General features: G+C 35.9%; 1 protein-coding gene across 3 annotated transcripts in view; it reads right to left on the bottom strand.

Moving 5' to 3' along the window:
* ADAM7 (ADAM metallopeptidase domain 7) overlaps positions 1-27,344 on the bottom strand; it is a 65,505-nt gene that overhangs the window by 19,666 nt on the left and 18,495 nt on the right. For all 3 annotated transcript variants that reach the window (XM_070606977.1, XM_070606979.1, XM_070606981.1), the window contains 13 exons: positions 25,967-26,045; positions 24,544-24,620; positions 23,307-23,499; positions 21,970-22,023; positions 19,115-19,186; positions 11,067-11,236; positions 8,641-8,725; positions 6,869-6,999; positions 5,070-5,244; positions 3,516-3,605; positions 2,294-2,489; positions 1,776-1,878; positions 583-772 (listed from right to left, as the gene is read on the bottom strand). In XM_070606977.1, coding sequence (XP_070463078.1) covers positions 583-772; positions 1,776-1,878; positions 2,294-2,489; positions 3,516-3,605; positions 5,070-5,244; positions 6,869-6,999; positions 8,641-8,725; positions 11,067-11,236; positions 19,115-19,186; positions 21,970-22,023; positions 23,307-23,499; positions 24,544-24,620; positions 25,967-26,045 — 1,615 coding nt within the window. The remainder of the gene's footprint in view (positions 1-582; positions 773-1,775; positions 1,879-2,293; positions 2,490-3,515; positions 3,606-5,069; positions 5,245-6,868; positions 7,000-8,640; positions 8,726-11,066; positions 11,237-19,114; positions 19,187-21,969; positions 22,024-23,306; positions 23,500-24,543; positions 24,621-25,966; positions 26,046-27,344) is intronic.

The following is a 27,344-nucleotide window of genomic DNA, read 5'->3' as shown; positions in this document are numbered from 1 at the left end:
TTCTGTGTGTTGAAAATTGTTGTTCGACAAGTCAAAGCTGAAACATCACTCATTTAATGGCATCATATGGTGCTATTCCATATTCTGAAATAAAGCCAGTCACTTCTTCCTTTGGACTCAAATACACATTGGTCACACCACTATGAAAACACTTATGTTGGATTGTAATGATAGATTTAATTAATCTATGAAATTGTCAAAAACACTCATCTTTACATTGTCTATGTACAGTTACTGGCACCATAGTATGTGCCCAGTAAATATGGTTGAGTGAAGAGCTAAATGAAGAATGTATAGGTACTTCACTGACAAATTAATTCAAAAAATTGCGTCTATAATTTCATTAGATGTCTATTGTAAAAATTAAGCATATTTATAACATTTACATATCATTTTGTATAACAAAGATTAGTCAAAATGAACATTTATTACAGTGTCATTGCTACTCTGCCTAATAAAACAAGCTGTCATTTTTTTTCTGCTGTCCCATATTGGGCCCTCTGGAACCAGTGATAGGATCCAATGATGTTTTAAAGTGGCTGAACCAAAAAGTTTTAATAAAACAAAGGGTGTTCATCTTACCATTTCATCTCCACATTTTGTTCCAGGAGCAACCAGGCCAAAATCTTTAGAATTATGATATAAAAAAAAGGTTTTGCAGTCAATGGAGAAATTCTGCTTTGGAGATTTTTTAAGGTGATAGATCTTTTCTTCTCCAAGGAGAGATGACGGTTTCCCTCCAGTGCAGTATAACTTTCCACATTTGACATCTCTGAAAGAAAAAGAGAGATTCTCAGACTCAGAACCAGAAAAAGAACTTGAGAGACTGTGTTGCCAGTGAAGTGGTCTGGTCACTTTTCCTAGACCCAGCCTTGTCAGCAGGCTGCAAAGAGGCCAGGAGCGTCAGGGTAAACCGTTGGGCGTCAAAGTCCTGACCCTGGGAACTGAGATGAGTAGATGAAGATGTAAAGTGATTGTATTTCTTTATGATATCTCTGTGATTCTCACAAATCAATATTACCTCAAGTTTACAGAAGAATATTTCTTATTAGTAATTTAAATTAGCAAAACTTTAATCAGGACACTAAGATTTATCTTATCTTTTCTTATATGGAGCACATCTGTTGATTTTCACAACAAACTTCGGAGGTTTCTATCATTATAACCCTCGTTTTACAGATCAGACAGCAATTGGATGTAAGAAAGTTAGGTGACTGCCCATTTGCACCTAACATATTTAGGAGCAGAGTTGAGCTTGACTGTAGGGTTTTCTTGTTATTTTGAGTTCAAATCCTGTTTTGTGACACACAAAATGCCTTGCCAAATGTCATAAACAAATCTGGGAAGTGTGTCTCAGCTCATGATTTTTAAAATCAGATCTAACTTCCAATTCTCTCATTCTCCCAATTTCAACTTCTACCTTTCTTTTTTTTTTTTTTTTTATGGCTTCTCTTCTTTCCTTCTCTCTTTCTTTTTTTACTTTTTCTAATTATTTTCCCCCTCCTCCTGTTTACTCCTTTCTCTTTTTTCATAGCTTATTTTTCTCCCTTTCTTTCCTAAGAATCTTAAATCTTTTCTTTCTTTCCTCCCGTATATTCCATGACCTTCAGCAAATACATACAGTACATAAATGCCAGCTCACACTGCCAGAGATGTGTGCTCTCTCTCCTCCTATCTCTTCAGTTAAAAGAGGGTAGCAGCTGTCAGAATAAGACTTGTTCTGATTTTGCGAAACACTCTTTGAGGACACTTACTTTTCTTTATAAGGCACTTACTTCTCTTCACAGGGTATTAATTTATTTTTTTTGTTCTTGCAGTATCCAAATTTATTTCCTTTTTTATTCATCTTGTAGCAGATATCAGGACTGTCTTTTGCCTCTGGGATCCAAAATGGTATGATAAAAGTAAAACAATGAAAGCATAAATATTATGAATCATAAAATACCTTACTTTCGAATGTAATTGAAATTTCAGTATCATGTAGTGGTGAAGCAGGGTGGGATAAATAAATAATTAAAAACTATCTTATTGCCTCAGGAGGATATTTTAGGAAGACGTATGGATGTAAAAAAGTGGCAAACATACCTTAACCCCCATACTGAGCTAATCAATGAATATTAGAGGTAATATCGCTTAATATTAAAGGGAATATCCAGAGAGATGCAAGGTAATATCTTGGAAGAGTGCCACAAATGGCTTTGTCTTCAGTCTTGCCCCCAAGTTCCTACAGGACAATAACATAGACAGAGTGGCTATTATCTTTATCAATCTTTCACTGTTAATTGCCTCTCACCATCATCAAACAATTCAGAACACTGATCATCCCGGGTGGGACATTTCCCCATGAAGCAGTAGCCTTTTTCATTCTTGCAAGGAAATCCATTTACTTGGAATTGGTCCTTAGGACACTCAGAAGAGTGGCCAGTACAAAATTCAGGAAAATCACATTCATCTTTTGCTGGTCTGCATATGGACCCTGCTTTTTTCATCTGTTGAAGAAAAACAAAGAGACTGAATCTTGGACACGTTTAGGTAGATAAGATTCAGTAAGCAGGAGGAAGGCCCGCCCATTTAATTTACCTAAAAAAGGTTTTAAAGATGGATCATGACTTCCTTCTCCATTCCACTGAGAACTATTATCATTTTTAAATGTCTTGACTTTTACATAATTTTAGGAATGACAAGATAGTGTTTTTGAAATTCGGTATTAGAAGAGCATTAGACAGAGTTGGAATGGACATAAAATGGAGAAATGGATACGTGTTCTGTTTATCTCGTCTTCTTCATCCCTTGTTCCAGCACATCCCTTTCCTCCTGCCTCTCTACACAACTGGGAACACTTGCCTATCTATAATGAGGAATCTCTACTCCCAAGAAATGAGATCTCTCCATATGAACTAGAAAAATACCCTGGCTTTCATTGCTTAAGGGAACTCCATGGAAATAGTTTCTTATTCAGCCATTCAGTATGCATTTAATTGTGCTGGGTTCTGGAAGTATTTGAAAATGTATAAGACATGCTTCTTTTCCTTTGTGAGTTCACAATCTAGTGGGATGAAAGAAGCGTCAATAAACCCTTGGACAAAGTCATTTGGACTTCTGGTTGTCTTTCCTAGGAATATATCTCCATGTACTAGTCACTATCACTTTCTAATTCCAGTACAATCCTTTTCCCTTTCATTTCACTGTTGTTGGGGTGCCAATTGCCTCCCACAATCCCAGCTCAGGTTAAATATGTTGGTAATGCTTTACAATGGAACAAAAATAATGCTAGTCATATAAGACCACTCCTAAAACAACAAGCACTGCTTACCCACTTCTCCACCCCCCAGAACATAGCACTGTCCCATGCTTAGATGTCAGAGCATCTCATAAGAGGCTCTATTGGGTATGAGAAAGCCTAGCCCCAATCTGGGATTAGTGACATAAGGTCATTCAGTGATCAGACAACTCTGGTCACATGTACACTTAATAGACTGAAAACAGAGAAACCCAGTTCTAGCAAAGAATCTTACCTGACAAGATTCACAGCATTCTTCCTCTGCACAACTAAATCCTGGCTTCAACACACATTTGTCTGCATCACAGCAAGGATTAGTGCACTCCTGGCAATAATCAAAAATTAAAGATCAGAAATTGCTTGTAGTTGGCTCCTGTTTGAAGAGTTAATTAGTTGTGCTTCTGTATAATTTAGCATTTCCTGTCTTCCAGAGTTAACACGAATGCATGATCCTTGGCTATGACATGTATATAAAGACTATTCCTTGCCGTTGTTGTTGGGGACTTGACTTTGTTTCCTTCCCATATGGCTGTTCAGTACTCTACAGCTAATGAATCCTCACTGGCAGCCTACAAAGCCCAAAGTTTGTGACCTTCTGTTCTCTGGAAGACTTCTGTTCTCTGGAAGGGTCCTGCTGCTTCTCTATACTAAAGGTTTGATGTGAGATAATACAACTTCTGAAGGTCTGGTTTTACATTTTTCTCAAGGTGCCAACTATTTCAGATGGGCCTTTGTTTTTTTAATGCATCATTAGATAATAACTGCAGAATGGACACTTAGGCCCTATCTGCTCAAACAAAATTAAAACTGCAAAATGTTGTCTGCATCCTGTCATATAAGGCACTTCTTGTGTTACAACAAAACTGTAGAACCATTCCAAGGAATGTGCGTGGGCAAAAGCATCAATTTCTGAAGTTAAGAGCCTCTTCTCACATTTAATCTGAGACATTTGATGTTGTAACCCCTGGACATGGCACTGTGCCCACTCCGATCATGGAGTCTCTTAATCACCATCTTATTAGATTTCTTTTGAATTGTGCAGTGTTTAGGGTGTAGATAATGAAAATGTGATCCTGGGACCAGCAGCATCAGCCTAACCTTGCAGGTGGGTAGGAATGAAGGATCTCAGCCCCAGTTCAGACCTACTGAATCATGATCCACAGTTTAACAACACCCCCAGGTGATTTATATATACGGGGTGATTTCTGAAGTAGTTGTCTAAGACTCATACCTATAATGACGAGCTCGTGAAAGAAACAGCTTCTATCTTGGAGAAACACAGATTAAGAATTACTTTAAAATTTGCCTCAAATGTTTATTCTAAATGTTCCAGAGACCAAGACTGCAATAAATATGTGAAAGGCTAGAAGGCTTCTGCACCATCAAGACAGAGATTTCTATAACATGAATCGTCTGACTGGGATACAGACTAGCCTTCTAAGGCCCTGAGATAAACTCAACTGACTGACTGTGAGGGATTTTGTAGAACAGATTCCCTCTGTGCATGAGAGATGAGACCGAATGACACCTGTGGGGTCTTCTCACAGAAGAGCCAATTAACATATAAACCAGGCAAATGTGATACTGTGGACCTCCAGCAAGATCGTGAGATGTGATCCATGACTTGGTAAGAAGCCTTGCACTGAGGCTTGTTTTCAAATGAGAAAAAAAGAAAGCACAGCTTTTAAAACTTTACAAGGAATACTATGGTTGATTAATAGCTATGTCCCTCCTAGGTTATAGCTGAGCATAAGCTTTGTAATTTAAAGACAACATCATTTGCAAATACCTGAACAGGGCCACAATCACACTCTTCTCCCTCCTCCAACTTCTTGTTCCCACAATATGGGAAATCACTTAACTTAACAGAAGGTGGACTATTGAACATGCATGTTGGTTTATAGTCCTTCAGATATTGCAGGTACTGGGTTCTGCTGCATTTACTGAATTTTAGCGCAGGAATGCTAGAGATAGGACAAGTTAAAAATAAAGAATAATCATATCAATGCATACTGGTAGAGCAGCTGTGAAAGTTTTATGAAGAATTTAGAAACAACAGATATAAATGGTGAACTCTAAAGAGTCCATTTACTTCTCCTACTCTTGTCTTACTGTTATAGCAGAGTAATATCTGGGCTTTTTAGTATAGAAAATGACTTATTGAAACACAGACAATACATCCTGTTTTAGTGAAAATACTCTGACTATGTGTCCTCCAGAAAGTCCCCTGAAGCCCACAGTTTAGACTGATTGTGCTTGTTGCTTCTGTATCACTTCCTATTTGTCCCTCTTGAAATAGTCTATGTATTTGTTTATCATCATGCAAGACAACAAGCTTCTCAAGGCAGGGACTGTGTCATGTTCAATTTTTTAAAAAATAAGCCCTAGTTAACACAATGCCTGGCACAGAGTAGCTCTCTATAAACATTTGTTGAAACAAACTATTTATTTAATAATATCTTACACATCCTAGGAATGTGATATACTTCTAAAAGGAAGTTAAATGTTAAAAAAAACTGAAATTCACCTCCCTTCTATCTTCCTTTTGTCTTTGACTCCCTCGCCATTATTATTAACACAATGATTGGATACAGATGGATTTTAGAGACCTGAATATGTTGCATGGGGATCATGGGACCCTGAGGAAATATTACTAATTATGTGGATAATGATGTAAAATTAGATATCAATTACTGATTTCTTACTCTGTGCCAGGCACTAGGCTTGGGTGCTTCAGCTACTTTACGTCATTTAATTAATATATAGAAGCCCTGATCATCATCAGCAAACACTTTTCTTACTATATACAGTGTACTATGTGTTCCCACTTCACATACACGTACATGAAGGAATTCAAGGATGTGCAAGGCTAAGGCCTTGCTTGCAGGTAATTCACAGTATGGTGGGGGTGGGGCGGTGCTGGACATTCATTCTGTAACTATTTATGGAGTACCTAGTATGTGTCTGGGACTCTTCTAGACAATGATGATGTAACAGTCAACAAAACAGACAAAACCCTCTGACTTCATGAGGCTTATATTCTAGTAGAGGAGTAGAAGAATAAATAAGCTGAATGTGTAAAACATAGACTATATTAGATAGTGATTAGTACTAAGGAGGGGAAAGAAGGCAAAGGGGGAAGTGATGGATAATGCCCGGGTATGTGTGTAAGCGGACAGGATTGAAAAATTGGATGAGGTAGCTGGAGAAAGCTTTGCTGAGAATGATATTTGAGTAAAGATTTAAAGGAGAAAATTATAGTTTATAGCAAAGACAACAGAACAAGGCATGTAGAGTGTACTCCTCTTTTGAGAGCCCTAGTATAATCACTAATTGATCGTTGTGCATTTTTGCAATATGGTGAGATGGAGTTTTAGAATTTCTCTCACCACATCAGTAGGAGAGACACTATCAACTGATAAGACTTGGTTCCAAAACGGCAACTCCCCACCATGCCTGGTTTTGTAATAGACCTCCTGGAGTATACTAGGAAAAATATATATAACAATATATCCCTACAATATGGTGTTTTAATCAACAGCCACTCCCAAATATTTAAACGTATTCTCTATATCATTTGAGCCTCACCTTATACTACTATCCATCACGCATCTTCCCAAAGTACAGGTACACGGGTAATCATCATGCTGCATCCCAAGATTATGCCCCAGCTGATGTGCCATTCTGCTTGCAACTACATTTAGGTCAGGTAAAAGATCCTGATGCCAAAAAAAAAAGAAGTGCATTAGAAATTTCTGTAAGATAGCACAGTGTAGTACATAGTGATTTGAACTAGTGGTTGAGACCTGGTTTCTACTTTCTGGTTAACTAGTACTTATTCGAGAGGCCATGGACTTAATCACCTCCCCATCCTGCCCTTGAGTTTCCTTAATTATATAATGAGGTTGGATAAATGACCTTTTGAGTGGCTCTAACTCTAATATTTTGAAAAATTCTTTTTTGTGGCACAGAACTAGTTATTGGTGCATTTATATAGACTCATTCTTACAAGTAGCTAAAAATTATTACCTAACATACTATTCAATAGAATAAACCTTATTGAGTGTCTTATATATACCAGACATTCAAGAGTGGTAAAAATTAAAATATGCACGGTTCATGTTTGCAGTGTATAACCTCACCCTGCACAATAAAGCTAAGCAATCATGAGGAGGGAGCTTCCACTGCGAAGAAAACCAGGTCAGTGGTGTAAAATCCAAGGCAGAGCTGATTGTCACCTCTGATTGTAGCCCCATTTCATGCTTTAATCTCAATATTAATGAAAAAAATTAACTTTCAAAGAGAAATGGGATATCAGGTTACTGCAAAGGTGAAATAGCCCTAATTTGGTAATTTCATTTTACTCAGTTGAAGTTAAAAATGTTTCCTGGATGGGTTATAATATCATAATTGCCATAGTGACCACCTATATTAGATTAGGATGACTATTATGCAAAAGTTATATTATTAAAATACCATAGACAAAGACAAAACCACAAAAAGAATCATATAATAAATAGGTCATGTGGTCATTTTAATAAGTACTAGCTTTTAATTTTAAGGTCTGACTATACTGGGCTGAGCATATCAACAACTAGGCAGGGATATTAAATGAAATAAATCCGAATCCTAATATTTTCAAGAATTTCTTAGATAGGATTACTTGGACAGCATTTACTAAAATCTTAGTGACTTGGGAAGGATCAGATAAATAAGTGGCATCAGCAGTTTGAAGATCTTATGAGTTCTGAAAATGAACTGCAAGGCTGTGCTGATATGATATTTTAAATGGTATGTGTACTTTGTTTCCAGCAGAAGAACAATAATCCTCACTTGCTAAGTTGGCCGTGAAGTTTTGTGTATTTTATATGTCTTCATAAATAACTATATTTAATATGCAAATGAGTTTTCCTAATCCTTGTATGTTAATTTTATGTGATGTTCTTTCTTTTGGTGAGGAAAATTCACCCTGAGCTAACATCCATTGCTAATCTTCCTCTATTTTGTATGTGGGGTGCCTCCATAGCATGGCTGATGAGCGGAGTAGGTCTATGCCTGGGATCTGAACCCACGAACTGGGGTTACCAAAGTGGAGGTCATGGAACTTGAACCACTCAGCCACGGGACCAACCCCATATGATGTTCTTTTAAACTCTAGTTTACCTTCATTATTCATCTATAGTTTTTATAAAACACTTCTCATTTAATAAAGGAAATGTGACAGTTTCATCATGACATATCTTGGTAGGAATAGATGACAGAATGCATACATGGTCCCTTTCAATAGGACACAAAAAACTACAGAAATTTAGTGGAAACTTTTTGATTAAGTAATATAACATAAATAAAACACATCCCACCTTAACGATACTGGAGGAATAATAGGGCAGGCACATGCCCCCTGGATAGGAAGTTCCTTGCCCATGTGTGTAGATCCACTTCCCACTATAACAAGATGCAAATGCATTCTTTAATCTGAGGTAGTTGTTTAATTAACACAAAGGTTGAATTGCAGCGAACGCCCACACAGCTAGTGCCTTTGCACCTGAAAGTATCTTTTCTTTTTTCTGGAGTTCTGGAATGGACTGATATTAAACTCATTTTAAACCTGTGGTATATTGGAGTCATTGAAAAAGTCAGTGCAATCTTAACTTGAAATCGTAAAATGTACTTTCTTAAAAAAACTAAAAACTAATGTCAGAGTCTCATTTTACTTGACTTTAGTTTACCTTACACTCAACTTTGGAGAAAACCACTTAAAAGATTTAAAAAATTAAATTAAATTAAATTAAAAAGTGTCCAGAGGAGAAAATGCAACATAGTGAATGGACTCAACACCATGATTAATTAGCTGTGGTTGAAAATTAATCAACCATAGAAACTCATGGAAGATTTGATAGCTATAGTCAAACAGTTAAAAGAGTTGTCACGCAAAAATAAGACTATATCCAGATTACCTAAAAAGACAGATGTAGATGTGCATGTTAAAGACATCCAGATTTGATGTGCTTTCAAGAACATTTAGAGTTAGACCACTTTAAAGAGAACTATCACCAGCTGGAGGACCACACTTAAGTATACGAGAGAGGATTCAAGTATAAGAAGTTGGTCAGGTTAGACAACTCTTTTCAGTCTTTAGCTCTTTTGCTAAAAGACATGTTCTATTTCTTTCTTTACTGTTGAGATGTTCCAGTTCATACATTTTAAACTCTCAGTATTTGACTATGCATATTGGAGGAGGAATTCTGGTCTTCCCAGACTTGAGATCTTGGGAGAATACCACCAAGGAGATGAAGCACCAGAGGAAGCACAATCTGGATTCTGACTTTGCTAGTGGTCACTTAAAACCAAAGTCACATCATGATAATGCCATATATTCCATCTCATCACTTCTGGATTTATGTAAATACAGAAGGGATGACATCCAAGAAACTAAACACATAAGAAGTCCCAAATATAATGCCCAGTTAGACATTTAGTAGCACTTTCCGCTCATTTCTCTATTTTCAGACATACTATTGGTGTGAGAAGTATTGCTCAGAATAAGAGACATTTGTGGAAACAAAAGATTTTTCCCTTACACTCACTTAAATATTTTTAGACTAATTTGTTATTTTAAAATACATGTCCAAGGAATAGGCAAATGGGCTAATCTTGCCCACTGTGAAGGTTATGGTGATACTTTATTTTGCCCCCCATAATTTTGTAGCATGCTAGTGTATGAAAATCAAAGCCCAAGCCAGGTATAACTGTCCCCCTGGAGATACGTGCTATGGGCCATCCCAGATATGAAAACCAGAAACTATATTACTTTGGAGGTCTGGTTTACTCTCATCAATCTGCCAAAGAACTGGACCTGACCTTTGACTTCAGACTTTGGAAGGTCCACAGTTCTGAATTCAGACTGAAAGTTAACATTTAGATAACACTAGAAAGTACATTTGCAGACTGTGTTTGCAGATATTAGGAAAAGCACTGGTATTGTAGGTAGATGAAGTAGGTAAAGTGGGTACCACTCTTATGTAGTGAATTTAAGGGCATCAGAAGAGATGCTAAGACTTCATTGCTTCAAAGTTGTTCTTCCATAACTTAACATTCCTTACGATAACAGGACTATGTGAGACACAAGATTAAAGTTAGTTCAGCTCCACAATTATTTGTCATTTCCCCACAGGCTGAGTAGTGTGCTAGGTATTTTGAATCATAAGAATGAAAAAAATGCCCCCTCTCCTTTTAGGAATTAATGACCTAGTATTCTAGATAAATACAAACCTTTACTTAAGAATAGTAAAGACTTGGCAGGCTTAATTTATCAGATTAGTTGTCTGTCATCTTGAATAGTAGAGAAGATGCTCTTGAAGCACTGGTCATTGGATGAGCACACTTTGTTGAGGAAAAGTGTCCGGAGAATGAGGTGCTTCCAAGGAAAGGTGGGTTCTGGTGGAGCATTAGAATGACATGGCATGGCAGGCTGAAGGGAACTAGTGTTGAGTGCTGACAGGTAAAGTAAATGGAATCTAAAAGTGCTTTGCTTACCTAATGACATTTTCAACCCTGTCCAGGAATATGAATCTATCACATTTTTCCTTTTTAATAGTAACCACTATTAGAAAGACTGATTATTAAAAAGTTCATCTGGAAATTTTCTGTACAGCTAGACATAACATTTAGTCCCTGTGTTCCATCCAAAAGTCAAATGCTTTAAAAGTATTTTGGTTGTTCATTTGTTTTGTTTTCTTTTTAATGATCCACCTAAGGCAGGCGGGAAAAAAGAACAGTTACATACCTGAGTAATACAACATGATCAAAATTCTTCCTTTTTTTAAGGATTATTTCCTGCCAAGCTGAAAAACGCAATAAGGTAGTTTTTATATTTGAATCTATTTCTATTTTATCTCCATTTGTCCACGTCTCAAGACCAACCAACGTCACATGAACGTCCAAGGTTTTATAAATCTGTTTAAAGGAGAAATAATTTTCACAAAGTCAAGTTGGAGAAAGATCCTTCATCATTGCCATATGCCCTTATATCTAAAAAATAATGATTTTAATGTGTGAGGTACATAAGCAAAAAGTGCAGGTTTCATTTTACAAACAGTTGTATAGAAACAGAATGTAGGATGAATCATGCAGAATACGGGGTGAATTGCCATGGCTAACAAAGGAACTTGACTACAAACGTATGATTACCCTTGAACAATCATAAGCCTTACAGGCACTGGGCTCAGGATATGTCTAGAATAAATAATTTACTAAGGTTCTGAAATTATAACTGACTTGAAAAATGTGAATTTACTAGCAGTGGCACACAGTGGAATAAATGGTCTTTACTCCTCTCTCTGCTTTAGGTTATGAGTTAGTTCTGTGACAGAATAAAAACTGATGTTGGTTTTCAAATATCAATAACTTAGCTGCCATGTTTGTTCTCCATGTTGGATTTTTGGAACTATCTTGTTCTCTATGAAATCTTATTGGGGATTGCTCAAAGCAGGCAGAAATAGTCATAGCCCATAAGCCTTCTTACCCCCATTCCCATTCTTTTCTAAACACTTAGTTGTTAGATACTTTGATGCCAGAGCAAAAGAAGGCAGAATTTAAGCAAATATGAGGATTTTGAGACAAAGAACTATGTATTCTATCAATTTTATATTCCATAATAGCCAGTACAAGGTAGATTGAAAGAAAGAATGAATGATAAACTATGAACACTGAGTTAAGAACAGAAATGGAGAGACAACTCATACAGTATTAATAGAGAATGTAGCTGGTTATTAAGAAGTTTAATGTTTCTGCTATAACAACAACCTTGTGTTAATTTTCTGTTTTTATTAACCTGAATAATATGAATATGTTGAATTTCACGTGTCAACATGATAACTCAACAAGATCATGTCATACCCAAGAGAAGTAGGCTTCTTTAAACTCTCATGAAGTTAGACCTTTAGTCAAATCATGATCTCAAATCTATACCGGAGCTTGTGATATCCATTCCTTTTTGCCCTGATCGTATCATGGAATAAACCTTATGAGTCAGGTCCCATAGAGAAAAAATCGTTTTAACCTGGGCTCTTTGTACTCTCTACATTCATGGTGGGCTTTGGGTTCATAAACTAGATGCAAGTGCAAATGGAAATAATGTTTGTCCTTCTATGAATGTATTCTCTTCTAGTGAGAAAATGTCCTATAAAATAAAGCCATGTTTTATCTGTGGAATGCTTCAATGGGTTTGGATATACATAGTTGGAAGGTTGCAGGGAGTTGATTTGCTCTTCATAGTAGAGAAAGAACTTTGGAATTTCTGAGATAAAAGAGGTGAAGACATAATAAAAATAAAATGAGAGAGGATGCAGTGAAATAATGAATATAGGCTCTGTGGGAGATAAAGGGCCAATAAGAAGTGATAAGATGGGAAGGGTCAAGAATTTTAGACTATGTTACTTTAAATTATTTTTGATGTGACTTCTCAATATAAACTGAAAATATTTAGTAAAAGTTCAACAATATGCAATCATTTTGTATTTAACGCTTACTTTGGAGATGGGAACCCAAGGAGGGAGACTGAGTCTTATAGTTGGAGCAATGTTAGGCTGGTGATAAAGACAATTGCAAGATATAAGAAACAGGAGAAAGCAGAGGTGACTATCTATATAGGTGACTACTATAGTAGATATGACCGTTCTACTTCGAATTTTTCCTACCTTTTAGAAAAAGTCATGGGGAGAATTTTTAGTTTCCATAATGTAGATTTAAAGTTGGAAGGAGTTCTGCTTCTGGCTGAGATGTACAAAGTTGGAAAGAATGTTGCTTTTACCCTGACAAAAACAAAAAGCTAGAGAATCTACAAAATCATTTATTTTCTTGAAACCACAAGAGAACTGAGGTAATAGGGCAAACAAGTAGCCTGAAATCTAAGGAAAGATAGCCTCCCTCAAGGAGAGATGGTACTAAGGCATCTCCCAGTTGCAGAGTATGAGGAAAAGAGATGCTGAGCACCACACAAGCAGGTAAGAGGAATTCACCAAAAATTTTTAAGAAATTGCTAAAGGGCAAAGGAATGTGAGTATAGGAACCTCCAGGGGACACAGACACATCCACACACAGACTCCTCTCCATGGGTTTCTTCTAGATACCCATGAGAATGATGGAGGACAGAGTGGGAGACTGGAGATATCCTCCCTTGGTGGTACGGGCCTGAAGGATGGAAGCAACTACTGCTTTGGGAACATCTTAAAACCTACCAGACTCTTCTCTCCTGAGGAACAAAAGCCTTAAGCTGCTGTATGAACTTCAGCAGACTTTTTTTTACACCCCCAGAGCTCAAGTGAAGACCTATCCTGGTTGAAAGAAGAGAAAAGTAAAAAGCTTTTATCTCTGGAGGAGAGACAGGGATAGAAAGAAACTGTCCTGAGATGAGACCATCTGAGGTCTCCTACCAACAGAGAAGAAGCATGAACATTGAGAAATATCTACCCCAACACCCATGGTCAGGGCTTTCTTAAGACTGAAGTTAATTAGGACAAGAGAAAATGCTCTGAATCCCATAACCAGGCTAGCAATCCCTGAAAAGCAAACAAGAATAGATTACTACTGAAGAAGAGATAAGAATGTGAAGGGAGAACTTCTTTGTACATTAGCCCTTGATATAGGTCTGAAGTTGAGGGTGAAGCAATAACAATCTTTCCAATAATTCAGGACCCACTCTAAACAAGGTAACACTAAAGAGAATGTGAAGCTGGTGGTGCACTGCAGGTAACAACAGCAGCAAAACCCAAAACCAGCTCAATTTCTGACAAGATTGATTCAATCCCACATGTTAATGGCCTAGAAAGAGAAGAAGTGTACATTCCCAGGCACAAATACAATTTCCTTAGTCTCTACTATCCTACACATAATGTCCAGTATCCAATAAAATATTAAAGAACATACAAAAGAACAAGGAAAAACAATCCACTGTTTGAGAGATGAGCCAACAAAAGTAGACTCAGAGATAATCCAAACGTTGAAATTATCTGACAGGAAATTTAAAATGATAATTATTAATATGTTAAAGCTTCAGTGCAAAATACGGATGTGGTAGGCAGAATTCTAAGATGGTTTCCAAGGATTCCTGCCCCCTGGTACATACACCCTGTAAAATTCCCCTCACTTTCAATTGGTCAGGACTGTGAATATGATAGATTTTATTAATATAGTTAGGTTTTCTATATGACAAAGGCAAAGAGATGTTGCAAATATAATTAAGGCACTTAAGTCAGCAGATTTTGAATCAATCTAAAGGGAGATTATTGTGGGTAGGTCAAACTTAATCCTTTAAAATGAGAAATTGTAATTCTTTAAATTAAATCCTTTAAAATCAGAAATTTGAAGCAGCAGAGATTCTCCTGTGAGCCCAAAGAACTAGGCTGGCGTGTTGTGAGAGGGCCCATAAGAGGATTACATGGCAAGGAATTGTCAGCACTTCCAGAAACTGAGATGGTCCTCAGCTAATGGCTAGCAAGAGTTTGGGGACCTCAGCGTTACAACTGCATAGAACTGAATTCTTCCAACAACATAAATAAGCTGAGACCCCAGCTCTGATTTCAGTAGTGTGAGATCCTGAGCAGAGATCCCAGTTTGCTGTATCCAGATTTCTGGCCTACAAAAATTGCGAGATAATAAATGGGTGCTGTTTTAAGCTCTTAGGTTTGTGGTAATTTGCTACGTGGCAATAAAAATCTAATATAGTGAAAAACATGCTTGAAGAGATGAGGAATTTCAGCAGAGGTATAAACTATAAGAGGGAGTGGATGGGGGCTGGCCCTGTCGCCTAGTGGTTAAGTTCAGCGCACTCCATTTTGGTGGGTGGGTTTGGTTCCTTGGCACAGACCATACCACTTGTTGGCAGCTGTGCTATGGCGGCAACCAACATACAAAATAGTGGAAGCTTGACATAGATGTGAGCTTAGGGGGAATTTTCCTCAAGCAAAAAGAGGAAGATTGGCAAGTTATGTTAGCTCGTGGAAAATCTTCCTCAGCAAAAAAAAAAAAAAAAAAAGAGAGAGAGAGAGTGTGAATGGAAATGATAGAAAAATATATAGTTCCAGAGATAACAGAATGGATTTGATGAGCATATCAGTAAGCAAGACACAAGCAAAGAAAGAATCAGTGAAACTAAAGTTGGTTTTATAGAAATTATCCACACTGAAACACAAAAAATTAAAAGAATGAAACACAAAAGAGAGAATTCAAAGCTGTGGGAAAATCACAGGGTCTAACATATGTGGAATTAGAATCCCAGAAGGAAAAGAGAGAGAGATAACAAGGGAGAAGAAATATTCGAAGGGATCATGGCCAAGAATTTTCAAAACTAATAAAAATCATTAAATCACATATCCAGGAAGCTCAGAAAATCCTAAGCAGTATAAACACCAAACACACATGCATGTATGCACACACATACACACACATAGATATCACACACAGGGGACTGAAGAAAGGGGGGTCAGAAAATATTCCAGTTCAAGACAGGAGAAAATGGAGTAACATCCCCAAAATGCTGTAGGAAAAACAAAAACAAAACCAAAAAACTGTCAACTCAGAATTTTATACCTTTCAGAAATGAAGGAGAAATAAAAATTTCTTTACACCAACAAAAACTGAGAGAATTCATATGTAGTAGATATGCACTACAAGAAACGTTAAAGGAGTTTTCAGACAGAAGTAACATGATACCACAAGGAAGCGCAAGCTACACACACAAAACAATAAAGATCTCTGGAAATAGATAAAATAATGGTAAATATTAAATACACGTTTTTTTCTGATGTTTAATTGCTCTGAAAGACAATTTATTGTTTAAAGCAAAAATAACAGCAATGTATTATTGATTTATAGGATGCATAAAAGTAAAATGTATGATAACCCCGAATAGCATCTAGGATACCTAGTGCCTGGATCTTGCTTCCTAATACCATTTTCCAATAAAAGAACCTGGGCTCCTTAGAGAAATGGCCTATTCTAGCACTGGGGCAGGAAATATACTAGATGAGCCTGGAGCATCTTATAGTGCCAGAAAGTAAGGAAGTGCCAAGAAACACATGTGCCAACACACACACACATTGATGAAGTATGTCAAAGGGACACACCAAATAACTAAAACATTGCTTGATGGCCAATACTAAAACCATTTGAGCAATAAAATGAAGTAATATTAAGTTGTAATTCAAAATACAAAAGAAATGCCCATGAGTTCATACTGATGTAAATGATTGCACAAATAAATGGAGAGAAAAGAGATAAATTTTCTATGTAAAAGAATATCAACTAATTTTTGTAGGTACTCTACTTTCAAGGAGCAGGAGAACTAACTCCCCACTCCACACATAAGTGTGAACTATGTATAGAGACTTTATTCCTAACAATAAAGTGTGAAAAGGGATGAGAAATGAGTGACTTTGCCAGGGAGAAACCTAAAAACACTACCTCATCCAGATGATCAATATCAACATCAACAGTAATAAAACAGGTTGATAATATGTACCATTGACATGGTGTGATGAAAATGGCAATTAGATGAAATCCAACACAAGGACATCCTACAAAATGTCTGACTAGTACTCTTAAAAACTCTCAAGGTCATCAAGAATAATGAGAGTCTAAGAAACTGTCAGAGTCAAGAGGAGCCCTTGGAAACATGAACGCTAGATATAACGTGGTATCTTGGATGAGATTCTGAAACAGAAAAAGGAGATTTTTTAAAAACTAAGGAGATCTTAATAATTATTTAAATTTAGTTGATAATATATCAATACTAGTTGTTACAAATGTACCATACAAATCAAAAATATTGGTTATAGGGGAAACTGGATTTGTGATAAATGAGAGTTTTCTATGCTTTCTTCTCAGTTTTTCTGTAAATACTAAACTGTTCTAATGAACAAGGTCTATTTTAAAAAATTGATGAAAATATTAACACCAAAGGTGGATGGAACAAATTGGAGTATGCTGTTATAAGGTACTTCTACTATATGAATAAGGATATGATATTATTTGAAGGTTGTCTGTTCTATTAAGCATTTATATTATAAATCCATGTTTAAGGACTAAAGTATTCTTAAAAAGCCAACGGTGGAAATAAAATGGAATTACAAAAAACAATCACAAAGCAGCAGTGCAAAGAATTTTTAAAAAGGACATTTGAAATAAGAGAAAATAACTAACAAAATGATAGATTTTGATCCAGCCATATCAATAATTATATTAAATGTAAATAGTCTAAACACACTAATTAAAAGACAAAGATTGTCAGATTTAATAAAGAAAATAATACTATCTACAAGAAACCTACTTTAAATATAATGATATAGATAAATTAAAAGTAAAAGGATAGCAAAAGATATATCTTGCAAACTCTAATGAAAAGATAGTTGGAGTAGATATATTAATTTCAGACAAAATAGGCTTAGGGACAAAGAATATTTTCAGGGTTAAAAAAAATCATTACATGATGATAAAAAGGGTCAAGTCACCAAGAAGACGATTCTAAATGAGTTTTCATCTACAACAAAGCTTCAAAATACATGAAGTAATAGCTGATAGCACTGAAAGGAGAGACAAATTCACCATCACAGTTGGAGACTGCAACCCTCATCTTTGTATTTGTTAGAAAAAGTAGACGGATAATCATTAAAGAACAGAAGACCTGAAAAGCACTATCAACCAACTTGACATAATTGATATTTATGGAAAACTCTGACCAGCAATAGCAGAATATTCTTTTTTTTCTTCAAGTACACACAAACATTATCTGCCAGACCAGATTCTGGCCATAAAACAAACTTTGACAAATTTAAAAGAATTTAAATCAAACAAAACGTATTCTGTAATTCTAATAGAATATAAATTATAAACAAGTAACATAAAGATATATTAAAAAAATACCAAGTTCTTGGAAGTTAAATAATATATATATATAAACACTGACTCAAAGAGGAAGTCACAAGAGATACTAGAGATATTTTAATTAAAAATTATTCATTCAATTAGAATGAAAATTAAAAATAAAATATATCAAAATTTGTTAGAACCAGCTAAAGAAGCATACACGTACCATAAGACCCAGTATGTCTAATTCCTAGTCATTTACAAAAAATAAGTGAAAATTCATGTTTGCACATACGCCTGTATGCAAATGTTTAAAAAATTATATTCATTACAGTAAAAAACTAGAAACAGATCAAATGTCCTTCAACTAGTTAATGAACAACCACTGACCTAGTGGAGTTATTCCTTACATCATCTTTCTTTGGGCCCTCTTTATCCTAGGAACGGATGTATGACTGAGAAGAAGTCAACCTGAGAGGGATGTGTACAATTCACAGTACTACTTTTTAGAAAAAGTTTATAGTTAATTCTATTTTGGAAAAATTAATCATTTTAGTGCATCTTACTGAAATGTTTCCCCTAATTTTTGTGTCAAAATATGGACAATAAAGTATAGCTTGAAACTCATTTTGCTATGCAAGGTCATGGAATAGTGATTTAAAATAGTGGATTTGATTTATGTATAATGGGTATTCAAATCTTTGTACATTGCTTTATAAATTTTGTGATTAGTGATCAATATTTGAAACTTATTTAAATATTAAATGTCATTTACTGAGGAAATAAAAAACTCAGCTGTGGTTCATTTGTTGCTGTGAATTTTTCAATGCACATTTGCTAACTGAACTACTTGACAAATGTGTTTGGGGTGATCTCAGCATCAGGATTACCACAAAAATCCAGCAGATAGCTATCCTAAAATGTTCTTTCCATTTGTAGTTTTAGCTTGATTCAAAGTGTATCAAATCTTACCATGTTGACAAAATTGACCATTCCCCAAATTCGGTTCCTCAGTTTAACGGGAGGATGGTTATTCCTGCGATACTGGAAATATAAACATCAGATCAACATTCATTAATAGTAGGAGTTGAATAAAAACTCAAAATACTTTACCCATTATGACATATTTCAAAGAAAACAATTATTAGCTTTCCTCCTAGTCAGCTAAAAATCCGCGCAACTTATACAGAAATACATTTTTTATATAAAATGACTAGATAACAGCAGTTTCTAAAGACATGCTTCAGCTTAGCACTACTTTATGGTTGTCTTTATAACTTTGTCCCCTTTTCACATTACATTGCTTTATTAAACCAACTGATCAGTGTTCTTTATGTGAAACAAAACATATTAAACTCCATAGCAGCCATTATATGGCAAAAAACAGCAACTTGATCAGCCCTCCTCTGTCCATGGTGGTCACAAACTAAGTAACATATATCAAGGATCACCCTGGAGTCAGAGATGTGATGGAGATGGGCAAGAAATTGTGGCTCCCCCTTCTCTCCAGGAAATGGTTAAGAAGACAAAGCAGACTTTCCTGCTCCAGCCTATTCTGTCTTTTGTTCTCTTGTTACAAATGGATTCCCTATCTGTGCTGTCAAGACCTTACTCTCAGCATTATCAATTTAGACCTGATAAAATATACTTGATAATAACATAAGATGTTCTGTAGGGATAAATGCACATGGTTGAGCTTCTTTCATAATAAAAATAAAAAGAAGCATGGCTTTCCTGAATCTTGCAAGTAACCTCTAGTCATCATTCCATTGGTCTCCTGTTGTCTTAAATATCTAAATACCTCAAAGATATAATATTAGAATCTCTTCAATTCTCATCTCCCACGCCCTCCTTCACCCACTACTCATTGGTTTAACTGCCGCTATTCTGTTGAAAGTATTGTTGATAGGCCCATGATTGTCCTTTTAGTTATCAAATCCATTGACCACTTTTTCCTCGTCTTCCTGGTCATCTTATTCTTGTTTAATACTGACTATTTTCTCTTTCAAGAAATTTTTTATCACCTTGGTTTCTGTTACCCTATACACTCCTAGAGTTTTACTGTGCACAAGTTTCTCTTTTCCACCATCTCCTTAAATTCCGGATGGCAAATACGTTTTCACACTGGGATTCCCATGATCAATTGATAGGGCTTGCCTAAAACACACAATTGGGAAAGATTCTGAGGCTGTCTTAGGGATAAAAAGAATAGGGTACTTCATCAATCAATGATTTCCACCTATGGAGGTAAGGGAGAAGGATAGAGATACTCTTATTTCCAAATCTTTAGTAAATGGTTAGTGTCCCCAGGATTCAGACATTTGTGTTCTTCTTTCCCTTTCAACTTACTAACTCTGGGTGTACAGATCCATATCCTCACTCTACTCAGCAGCTTAAAACTCACATTGCCTTCAAGAGATGTAGACTCCTCAACATGTTTTGCCAAAAGCTGCCTTCGTTTTTCCTATTCTGTCTTACCAGATACCCTCACTCTACTTAACTCTTGTTCTGCTGACTAACACGTATATATATGTTAAATATATATATTTAATAGTCAGAACCTGGCATATTGGATATTCATTAACTATTTGTCAAATGAAAATGGATAATTTACTATAGGAACTTCTCTAAAAAACAGAAACCCTTAAATATTTTAAGACCACATTAAGGCAGCATGTGTGAGAGCTATGCAGGTAAAGTTCAATTTAATGTACTTAAATTTAAATTTAATAAATTATTCTTAGTCTTTACTAATAAATTGTTATTAAGAACAAGGCTTATCTTAGCATTTTTTAAAAAGTTAGTTAAAAGAATGTTCTCACCAATGAAAAGAATATGTATTTTCTATTTTGTGGGTGCAGGATAGTCTATCAATTGATTAGATCAAACCTACATGTGGTTCAAGTATTTTCTATTTTTGTTGAATTTTTGTTCTGCTTTACTTAGAATTTTCTAATAGAGAGGAGCTAAAAAACCCTTGCCTTCCCTGTGACCCTGTTATTTTTTGTTGCGTATCTTTTTATACTCTGTTGTTGGGTGTGTAATCTGAAATATCAGCGGACAATTTACAGTTCTTGGAGAGTTACTCTCCTTTTCATTATGTTGGTTGACTCTTTCTCATGTGACTAGTTTTATCTTGGATTATGAAAGTGTCTTTATAGGGCATTTTTGACTTGGGCTCTAGTAGTTTACCACATTTCTAATCAGTTTCTATGTTGAAAGCTTTGTTTAGCATTTGTCTATCTGAAGAAAAATATAATACCATGCCCCACATCAGTGCATGACACAGGCTTAGGACTTTTGCTTTCCTATGCATTAGATTTTCTCTGTCCATCACTGCAGCAAACAGAACTTTTCCCTTCTCTTTGCAATTTCAGTGGAGAGAACTTTCCTAGTTCCCTTTTCAGGGGTGGGGCAGCCCTTTATGGCTCTGGGCTTTACGCGGTATATCCCATGTATTGTAGATCACCAGGTCTTTGATTTTACTTACTATTCTGACAGAGATTTTCTTCCTCATGTTTAGCACTTGGAGATTTCCTGTGTTTTCTTTTGAAATCAACTATAGATTGTGAATGTATCTTCAATTTTTTATACATTGTTCATTATTTCCATATGTTCATAACAGGGAAGAGGGTTCTCTTTTGGCTTAGTCTGCTGTAATGCCAAAGAACCTTATCATCTCTTATAGAAGTCTATTCGGGGAAGCTAAAAACAGAACATTTATCCCAGAATGGAATTCTGATTAAAATATTTTTTTCTGTTTGTTAGAATTACAACTATAGTTTTATAAAGATGAATGAAGAGATAATGTTCATGTGAAAACTTACCACATTATCATCAGCAACAATGAACAGTTCCACATACTTTTCTTTATGGGTGCTCTGGAAATTTATGAAAAATTTAATGAAGTATGGTTAATATTTCTCATGTTAACACTTAAAATGGTAAGAAATGTCAATATTATTGATACAGAAGATGAGATACAAAAGTATATCCAATAATTCTAGGAATTTATCTAATTGAGACCCACTATATTATTAAAACATTTAGCCCTGTATATCAGATTTTAATAAATCTGCAACAACATTTTGCATTTGATTATGCTTCCTTTCTTTGTTTAGTTTTTCATGTAAAATAAGAATTTAAAATAAAGAATCATGAATCCAATTTTTAACATTTAGTTTTTTTCATTTACAAAGTAACGCTTACTAAATAAGATCATGTTAAAAAGGATCCATCTATAGTTGACAGCTAAAGCACAGCACTGGCCAGAAGGACCAACTGTATTCCTTCTACTCCCCCTGTCTGTCAATCTCTCCCTTCAGCAGTCTTAATTCCAAGGGACCATGTATAAAAGTTGCTAATTATAGATCTTTTATTTGAAACATCAATACCAGAAAATTCTGTTTTCAGTGTCATACACTGAGGTACATGCTTATTCTCTGAGTTTAAATCAGAGGCATATTGTTCAAAGATTTGACTAAGTCATTCTTTTGTGGGCTAATTAATCATTTATTGATTGATTGATTCAATCAAAGACCATATGTTAGGCATCTAGTAAGTTTCAGGCATAGTCTGTACCATGGATGTATGAAGAAGATGAACACCCATGGAGCTTAAAGGCTAACACTTACTGAGGATTTAAAGTGATATGAACTAGCAGCATAGAAAAGCCTAAAATACATAGGACTTTCATTGTGCAATCATCCCACCAGAAATTGGCCTTGTTATTACTCTTAATTATCCTTAACAACTAGAACATTTGACCTGATGAAAGGGGGAGAACCTGGCTTATCATCAACAGTTCTCACCAAAATCTGGCAGGGAAGACAAGGAAAGACAATACCTAGGAGAGGTTTCAAGACATTGTAAATTTCATTCTTTCCAACCACTTATAGCCCTAATGTTATAAATCTGTATGTAGAGTTATAGATATCCCCCTCCCTTGAAATCCAAAAGACAAACTGAGATTTACTGTAGGGAATGAACACTTTCTATATAGATAATAAAAATGAAAGTTTGCCATTTCATATTTCAAACAATGAAGAGTCAGACTCAGGTAGCATGTACACTTATTTGGGCTCATAATCTCTCTCTCAAGGTCATAAAGAAAATAAGAGACATTTTACCTGGGGTAAAAATGATTTAAAAATAAAGCACTCACTTCCATTTTGGAGTCTTCCATGGATTTAGCATTATCCTTTGGAACAGCTGTCCTGGTAGAATTGAGCTGTGTACAAGAATAGTTGGCAGCGTACTGCACCTTCGGGTTATATTTGAACACCAAATGTTCTCCCTCATCTGAGTATTTTATTGGTTCAATGAGGTACCTTTGGTCATTTACCCTGAAGAAACCCCTGTGGAAATTGGAAACAACGTATATTTAAGATGCATTCCATTTTACAACTATATTACATTACTACATAATACTATTCTGTTCCATTTTATTGACTCTGCTTTTTTAAAAAAGGGAAACTATAAAGTCCTCATGAGCATATAGCCAGGTGTTCTGGGTGATAAAGAGATGAGATTATATGTGTCCTTTGATTGAATTAACAACTTTTGTGAGAGTTAACTTATCTGGATTTTCAGAAGTTTGATAGCCCAATCTCTAGTTTGAAAGATAGGTGGAGTAGCAATTACCGCATGGGGCTGTGGACACCTGGTAAGCATCTCAGTTCTTCCAAAAATTTTGTGAATTTTTATGTCCATCATGCCCTAATTGTAGAGTAAATATATAAAAGCACAAATACTATTATGTGGTAATTTTGTCATTCAAGGGGTTCTCATTCTTGAAAACACTAGGAACTGCTCAAGTAAAGCCCTCATAAATGAAGACAAAAGTTTCTTGTTCTTCTCCCCCTTCCCTCCCCGCATCTTCCTCCTTTGTCTTTGAGCCCAAAATGGACAGAGAGCTTATATAGGCTCTCCTTCTGACGTTTTACTTGCTAGAGACTGGAAACACCACCTGATTTAGTAAAAAGCTGTGAAGCATTGTGGTGTGGTGGGAATTCCTTAGACTCAAAGTTAGGAGGCCTGGTGTTTGGACTGAGTTCTAACACTATCAAATTGAACATTCAGGAGCAAGTTTCTGATTTCAGTATTCTGACCTATAACATGAAAGGACGGGCTAGATGATTTCCAGCAGTCTCCCAACTCTGAATTCCTTGATCATATACTGAAGAACTTGTCTTGCTTAGGGCTGTGGGTTAGATATCTTCTTGTCAAAAATGAACATAAGCAATGTGCTGGAGTGGGTACTCACACTCATAATATGCAATAGCTTTTTTTCATTATTTTTCTATTTACCAGGGTTGTTGAAAAGAAAGAAGAGAAGTGAATGTCTTTGAAAATCCATAGGAAAACTCATAAAGGGAACAGAAAGATAAACTGTGCATTACCTCAGACCATTACACGTGCTGATGCTGGCAGCAGAGTCTAATTCATGTATGACGGATCCTTGGTAAAAACAGTGATCCTAAAACAGATGAAGAGGCTATTGATATAAATACATACATTGATATTATATAAATGTTAATATCTACATATTTTCTACTCAGAATATATCAGTACTTCATTCTCATAAATTACACATATTCATTCATGCATTCATTCATTGCTTTCTTTCATTTGGAAAATCTTGAAACTACTTTAGAATCCTTTTATTTTATTCACATGGTTACTTTGTATAAAGCAGTATATGGATTCTTTCCTCCCAAATTTAGCAGTCTATTAGTTGATGACACCAGCCTCAGAAATGTGACCCTTTTCCACAGAAATATTACTCCTTTAATCCATCCTAAAATCTCTGCCAAACTACCCCTCTTGTGCTATTATTATAATTTGTCCCAGTTGCATATGAAATCAAGCCAAAGTTTTTGATGATTGTTAAAGTTAGGTCTCACTCTCCAACCAGCTCCTGGCATGCCTCTCCCTCCTGTCTCTCTACTTCTCTCGGGTTGGCATCTTTATCACTTCCTACTTGGTGTTTTGCCCCTGGGGATTCTAGCAGGTATTTACTCTTTCCATCATTTCTGTCTGTTCAACTCCTGCCTATGTGTGACACTTTCCATGGCCCCTCAGGGACCTCAGACCCTCACAGGCCAACAACCACTCCCTTCATAAAAGAATGTTACTCAGTTTTCTTCATGTTCTATTTTACAAAGATTGTATGATGACTTAGATTTCATAGTTGACAGCTGCCCTAAATAGAGGAAATAGGTTTTAAAAAGGATACTTTGGTAAGAGAGAATAAGGTCATCCTTGGTTAGAATGCTGCAGAGGGCAGGTTCTAGAAAGAGGAATAGGTTATAAAAATAGAAACTGTATATGCTGGAATAATATTAACAATAAACGAACAGAGATTCACTTGGAGAATGAAGGAGAGACCTCAATGTTGGTGCATGAGAAGACTAGAGGATGTGACTCACATAGGGTCAATCAGATGGCGTTTTTAAAAATGTTTCACGTCTTTAGATTTTAGCCATTTAGCTTGATTACAATCTGATCAGGGACCTTATACTTCTTTGGGGTCCTGCTGTACCCTCCCTCCAGACTTAACACAATTTGGGGCACATAGAAACCAGTTTGTAAAGAAAAACACGTTAGCAGTCATTGGTTTGCTTGTTAGGCAGTGATCAGCCTCCTCGAGAGCTCAGAGGGTCAGATTTTCCGTTCCAGGATCGTTCAGTGACGGTAGTCAATGTAGGACCCATTTCTGATGAAATACTTTCTGAAGCTCTTGTAAAGCTGGAATTGGATTTCAAAATCACACAAGAAAATAATATTTTCCGAGAAGAGACATAGGAAGTTTCCATAAAATACCATGATTTGAGGATGTCTGGTGATCTCCTCTCCTTTTGTGGAGTAGTATGTTTCACTGTAATTTGAGGCTAGGAACTTCCTGGAAAAGAGGGCAGAGAGGTAGTGAGAGTCACTGTGAAAAGTTATCAGATAAAACCAGTTACGTGAGAGAGAAGCCTCCAGGCTGCTTTCGAATCTCAGCGAGGTCCTCTAACGCCAAAAACAGGTGAGCAAGTCAATCTCACTCACAGGAAAAGTTTCATACCCAGATTTCACGATTTGGTAAAGACTGTAGAAGAGATAGAAAAAGATTCTGGCAGTTTTATCAAGGCAGCATCTTGAGAAGAACCTAGAGAAAATATTATCTAAGTAAAAATCTCTTGCCTTAAGAGTCAAAATTAATGCAAAAAACTTGTGAAATATACATCATATGTATATAAAAATATATATCATATGTAGAAATATGATATATATAACAAATATATATGTTATATAAAAATATATTTATTTTATGTGAATATATAGCTGCTGGGTTAATATGTGTTAAAATATAGGTATCATATGTAAATATGACATATACATAAAATATATTTATATGTATCAAATATATTTATATACATATGATACCTATATTTTAACACATATTAACCCGACAGCTATATATTTAGATAAAAGCAGTATGTATCAATTATAGTAAATTTAGAAAACATAGAAAAGTACAAAAAAATTGTCTTGAAATCCCACCGAGAGACAACAACTGCTAATATTTTCACGTAATTCTTCATAGTCTTTTCTCTGCAGGAGTAAAGGGATAACATTTGAGTAATCAAGAGTTACTCTGCTTTCCCACATCTCCTGTATCGAATCCCATAGGTATCCTCAGACCAAGCACTAGGATTGTCTATCTCAGCTGCCTCAGGAGATGAATGCTACGGCAGAAAAGAACAAGGGAGGAAATTATTGGCTTTTATTTTACCCTGAAAAATAGACTTTTGAGACTCAGGACAGAAACACTAGTCTTGAAAGGCAAGGCTTTTAAAATGTAAGAGCTGAGCAATGTGTGTTTCCAAAGTTTAATAATGAAGAGCTCCAGAAAGTTTTCTATCAATGAGAGACAGACAAAAATAAAAGAGATGCCAGGTTACCCCATCACCAGGATAGACCAGGAAAAGAAGCCTGGTGGAAGGGAATGGGTAGAGGAAATATGATGAGGGGAGGAGATTGCGTTACCTGAGTAAATGTGGATACACATGGAGGTATCATACAAACAGTTAGATCAGCAGCAAAGACTTCCTGATGTGCCCTGGAGAGTACTGTCCCTAGAACCAGGAGAAGCGGGGCGGGGGGGTGGGGGACTGACTCATTTCCCCTAAGGCTGTCAACTTTTGTTCAACAGTAC

This window comes from Equus przewalskii, chromosome 2 (genome assembly GCF_037783145.1).
Source record: "Equus przewalskii isolate Varuska chromosome 2, EquPr2, whole genome shotgun sequence".
NCBI lineage: Eukaryota > Metazoa > Chordata > Mammalia > Perissodactyla > Equidae > Equus > Equus przewalskii.
The sequence above is the reverse complement of the archived record's forward strand: the minus strand, read 5'-3'. Positions and strand labels throughout refer to the sequence as shown.